A 6,000-nucleotide genomic window follows, 5' to 3' on the forward strand; every position below is an offset into this window, starting at 1 on the left:
CCAAGTTCGAAACTGCCCATTTAATGACCATTTTAAGGTGTCTTTTGGTTGTTAATCATTCAAGTCGGTTACTATGGTTCAAGGAGACGAATTTGGCTTATTCTTGGTGCTTGAGACTATTTCCAATCATTGGGTTTGTGTTTTGAATTGTTATGAACATTAAGACTTTTGTGATGATGATTGTCCAAGCCATATGCGGCTAAACTTATGGTGATCATCTTTAGTTGAAGGTTTGTCTGAGACATTTATGCTTTGATTTGTATTTCTAGAATAATAGACTAGCTCCTGAGGTTTGTTTATTATGGTGTGTGTTTACTTGTTTGTAAATTGTTGATTTATATGTTAATCTTAGTTGAAACCATACGTTCTTAGTGCCGTTGGCAATTGAGATATCATGGGTAGAATTAGGATTGGGTATTGATTAATTGGTCATCGGGTAACAACCTCGCGTTCTAGGAATCCGAGTACTTAGTTCCCTTTCATCACAACAAGTAATCACGCATGAACCATGTCTATGAGGTTCTTTCTAGTTGAATATTAGCATGAATGTCAAAACAAACCGGAAACTTAAGATGGTCATTTTCTCTAAATTGTTTAGAAAACCCACTCTAAATTTGCAATTAAATTAGTACTTTTAGTTTTAAAATCAAACAATCCAACTCTTGAATTTACTTTTCTTGCAATTAGTCTAAATTTTAGTAAACTTAGATATACACTTATATAACACACTTTCCACAAACTCCCTGTGTTCGATACCCACTTACCGCTAGCTAATTAGTTGTATTTGGTTTAAATTTGATTGAGACTTCGACCTCACGTCAAACTTTGGCGTCGTTGCCGGGGAGTAGTGCGCAACGTGTGTTATTTTTTATCTTTTTAAGTTTGTTATTTTTCTGGTTTACGTGGGTGTGTTAGTGTGCAGGTATTTACAGGTGCATGCGTACTAGGAGCTCTCACAAGCTATCATCATTGGCATTTGATCCGGAAATTGAACGAACTTTGAGAAGAAACAGAATTTTGCTACGTGAGAACAAAATCAGTGGTTCACCAACAACACCTACAATACTAGTTACACTGATCAGATACATGGATCAATCACAATTACCACCCACTACGGGTCAACCTACATCATCCTTTATACCTACATCATCCATGCCTTCACCAAATACTACCATTCCTACATCCACACCAGAAATCAAACCAACCAACACTACATTACCCGAGAATACTCAACCTGAATACTCTTTTAGCTATCATCCTACATCATCCGTTGTTCCAGCTTTCTCAACATTTTTTCCAACATCCGATCAACCCTCATCATCACAACAAATACCATCACCCAATTTATTCCAAACCAGTCCATCTATCATCCATTCCACTCCATTTCAACCACCTTTGCAACCGGGAGTACAATATCAACAACCACATTTTCAACACACTTCGGGTGCAAGACAAGATGGGTTTGATGATGGGTATGATGAAGAATTTGGGGGATATGATGAAGAAGGGTATATGTATGGAGGAGATGGGGAGAAAGGAGAGTACACTTATGTTCAAGGTAGAAATCAAGGGATGCAAGATGTTGGTAGAATTCCTCAACAACAAATCATACCGCAACAATTGCCACCACAAGGTCCACCGGTTCGAAGGCAAGTTCAACAACCATATGTGGGGCCGAGATTTCAGCCACCTTTACAACAATTTGGGCCCCCACGACTACAAGCTCAAAGGCCGATGGGTCCCGTACGCCCAAGAGTTCGATTGGGTGTACCGTGAAGACATATTCGAGAGCCCGTGAGAGGCATAGAAGCACATTTTAGACCGGTGATCACTCAAAATCCATCACCAATAGTTATTCCTCAAAATGATCAAGGAAGGACTTTTGAAGTTCGAATGAATTCGTTACAAAGTTTGCCAAAGTATAAGGGTCTAGCAACGGAGGAGCCTTATTTGCATTTGGAGGCATATGACTCTATTTGTAACACTATTGGTGGTCAAGGGTTTTCATCCGATGATGTTAAATTGGTGCTCTTTCAGTTTTCTTTAGAAGACGAGGCGAAAAAATGGTTTTACACCTTACCTTCGGCATCTATTTACACATGGGCGGAAATGCAACAAATTTTCTTGGAAGAATTCTTTACCGCCCAAAAGACGAATGATGCGAGGAGAAGCTTGAGAAGTTTCCAACAACAGTCGGGTGAAATGTTTCATGAGGCGTTTGAGAGGTTTAATACGATGATAAAGAACTTCCCTCATCATGGGATAGAGTTATGGGAGTTGTTGAATGCATTTCATGAGGGGTTATGTTCCGAAGATGCTCGTGATTTGATGTCTATCTCGAATGGTACTTTTGGTACAAATTATGAGCAAGATGATTGGATGTTTTTGGAACAAATGGCAGTCACATCAAAAAGGAAAGCTCAATTGTAAAGGAGAGCACGACCGGCCATTACTAGAACCCAAGTGCATGCCGCGGAAGATGCAAATGTACAAACAAGTAATCAAATCTATGATGTTTGTGCACTTTGCAACGAATTGGGGCACACGACTGAAAATTGCCAAGGAGTGGAGGGGCAATATGAGGAGGTGAATGCATTACAAGGGCATGGTGGGGGTGGTAGAAATTACAACATGAATTCAAATACTTACCACCCCGGGTTACGAAACCACCCAAATTTTCGATATGGGAATCCCTCAAACCAAGCTAACCCAAATTTTCAAGGAAGTCAAGGTAACTTTGTTTCACGCCAACCGTTCAATAATCAAGGTGGGTAACGAGGCGGGAACAACCAAGGGTTTCAAAGACAATATCAAACGGGTCAAGAGCATGGGGGGTCTTCAGGTGGAAATGAAGTGATGGAAATGTTGAAGGTGATGCAAATGGAGATGCAAAAGAGGAACCAAATGGATGATGATCACATTCAAAAGGATGAGATCCGTGACAAAGCAATTCAATCTTTGACCACCCAAATGGGTCCACTCGCAACCGAAGTGGCGGACTTGAAAAAAGGTAAAGGTCAACTACCAAGCGAGACACTGAGGTAAACCCTTCCCATAATTTATCTCGTGATAATAATATTAATATTAATCATGTGAGTGTTTTGAGAAGTGGGAAAGAGTATAAAACCAATCCTTCACCGGATTTGGTTGATGGGGTGGTCGAGGACATAACGGGTCAAGTGAGCGATGATGAAAACGAAACACCTAAAATTTCTTCTAAGAAACCCAATTTTGAAAAACCCGTAAATAATTAAGAAATAAAAGATAAAAATGAGGAAGGGGGATCTAGTCAAGTACGATTTCCCTCGGCTTTATTAGATCCGGGTAAAAAGAATTTTATTTCAAAACGGGGTCCTCAAAAAGAAGAATGTGGGAGGTGTTTAACCAAGTAAAAATCAATCTTCCATTACTTGAAGCAATCAAACCAGTACCCGCATATGCAAAATTTTTAAAAGAATTGTGTACCCAAAAGAAGCAACAAAATGTGCCTAAACGGGTTGATTTGACCGAGCGGGTAAGTGCGGTTTTGAAAGGGGATCTTCCTCCTAAGCTACAAGATCCGGGAACGCCCCTTATTAACATTCAAGTTGGAAATTTTCAAACAGCGAGGGCGTTACTTGATCTTGGAGCCGGAGTAAGTATTCTACCGAGGGGTTTATATGACCAATATGATTTGGGTCCTTTGAAACGGGTTGATACAACGGTGGTTTTAGCTGATTTTTCCCATATGCTTCCTCGGGGTATTGTGGGGGATGTTATAGTGAAAGTTGATGAATTTTATTATCCCGTTGATTTTCTTGTGTTAGACTACTCATCCGCGGACCCAATTCAACAACAAAATGTTATTTTGGGTCGGCCGTTTTGAACACCGCTCATGCCGTAATTGACTGTCGATATGGTACGGTCTACATGACATCTGGTAATAGAAAAATGAGATTGAATGTTTTTACTAACGGTGCTAATTCTTTTAGTGGTGATGAGTGTTTTCTAGCAGATATCATTGATGGATGCGACCCGCATAAGTATGAAAAAGATATTTTGGAACCGTGCGTTTGTGATTGTTCTTTGCAGGTTCATATGTGTGCATTGAGGATGGAATAAAAGGAGCAAGAGGCTCTAGCGGTTAAGGAAGGAAGACCGCCATGGACCCACAAAATTGAAAATTTGCCGGTGGAGATTGATTCAAGTACAAAGCCATCTTTAGAGTGTCCACCAAAAGTGGAGTTGAAAGAGCTACCAAAGCACTTGAAGTATGCGTTTTTGGGGGAGAATGACACTTTACCGGTGATCATTGCTTCTAACTTGGAGGTAGCGCAAGAAGAGGGTTTGTTGCGGGTGTTGAAGGCTCATAAGGCGGCCATTGAGTGGACGATAGCCGACTTGAAAGGTATTAGTCTATCCATTGTCATGCACAAAATTATTACAAATGAAGATGCAAAGCCTACCCGTGAAACACAAAGAAGGTTGAACCCGACTTTGAGAGAGGTGGTGAAGAAGGAAGTTATAAAGTGGTTGGATGCGGGGATTATTTATTCCATTTCGGACAGTGCGTGGGTAAGTCCGACTCAGGTAGTGCTTAAAAAGGCCGGCATCCAGGTAATTAAAGACGAACAAGGCGAGCAAATTGTTACTCGACCGGTCACTGGGTGGCGAGTTTGCATTTATTACAGAAAACTAAACGCCGCTACCTCTAAGGACCATTTCCCGTTACCCTTCATTGACCAAATTATTGAAAAACTTTCGGGTCAAAAATATTATTGTTTTTTGGACGGATACTCGGGATATAACCAAATTGCAATTCACCCGGATGACCATCACAAAACCACGTTTACATGTCCATATGGTACATTTGCTTTTCGGTGAATGCCATTTGGACTATGTAACGCCCCGACCACTTTTCAACGAGGTATAATGAGTATTTTTTCGAACATGGTCGGGGAATCTATTGAAGTGTTTATGGATGATTTTTCCATTTTTGACCCAAGTTTTGAGTCTTGTCTTGATGAATTAGAAAAAGTTTTAAAAAGATGTGTTGAGACAAATTTGGTGCTAAGTTGGGAAAAAAGTCACTTTATGGTTCAAGAGGTTACTGTGTTGGGTCATGTGATTTCGGACCAGGGGATGGAGGTAGACAAAGCAAAAATTCGGATAATTTCATCTCTACCTCCACCAAAGAATGTTAAGGGGGTGAGATCATTTTTGGGGCATGCGGTATTTTATAGAAGGTTTATTAAAGGTTTTAGTGTGATTACAAAACCTTTATGTAATTTGTTGTTGAAAGATGTCCCTTTTGATTTTCATAACAATGTTTTCAAGCGTTTAATGTTTTGAAGGAATAGCTGGTGAAAGCTCCTATCTTGCAACCACCGGATTGGTCGAAGCCGTTTGAAATTATGTTTGATGATAGCAACACAACCATTGGAGCGGTTTTGGGTCAAAGAGTCGACAAGAAGCCGGTGCTAATTTATTATACAAGTAAAACTTTGTCCGAGGCGCAACTGAATTACACCACAACCGAAAAAGAATTATTAGCGGTGGTGTATGGCTTGGATAAGTTTCGATCTTACATTTGGGGGAGCAAGGTGATTGTGTATTCGGACAATAGTGTGGTTCGATACTTGATGGAAAAGAAAGATGCAAAGCCCCGGTTGATTCGTTGGGTATAACAACCCTCGGTAAAACCGACACCCTCATAATATTTCTGACACCCCTAATATATCCTAAAAATATCCCAATATGTCTTTATATGCACCTCATATGTGAAAATCGAGCCCCAAAGTAGATTATAATATATATAGTAAATTAAAAACAATAAATAATAAGTTGAGGCGGGCCGCATGGGACCTCACCTCAACTTAACGCGGGCCGCATCAGGGTGTGAACTGGACTCCGCTGAAATCATAAGTTCATGCGGGCCGCGTATAGGATAGCCTAAGTTCATGCGGGCCGCGAGCGTCCTAAATGGTGGCGCAGCCCTGAGCTGACACGTGTCGAGAGCGT

The 6,000-nt window shown here is 40.6% G+C and overlaps 1 protein-coding gene across 1 annotated transcript; it reads left to right on the forward strand.

Annotated features, from left to right (window-relative positions):
• Positions 1-1,086: 1,086 nt before the first annotated feature.
• Positions 1,087-1,776, forward strand: LOC110873911. Its single transcript, XM_022122941.1, has one exon. It carries the CDS (start codon positions 1,087-1,089, stop codon positions 1,774-1,776), a length of 690 nt encoding a protein of 229 aa, XP_021978633.1.
• The last annotated feature ends 4,224 nt before the right edge of the window (positions 1,777-6,000 follow it).

This window comes from Helianthus annuus, chromosome 11, assembly GCF_002127325.2.
Source record: "Helianthus annuus cultivar XRQ/B chromosome 11, HanXRQr2.0-SUNRISE, whole genome shotgun sequence".
Classification (NCBI taxonomy): domain Eukaryota; kingdom Viridiplantae; phylum Streptophyta; class Magnoliopsida; order Asterales; family Asteraceae; genus Helianthus; species Helianthus annuus.

What these genes read in the sequence shown, in the direction of transcription:
- LOC110873911 (XM_022122941.1), top strand. Translation starts at nt 1,087, where the DNA reads ATGGATCAATCACAATTACCACCCACTACGGGTCAACCTACATCATCC.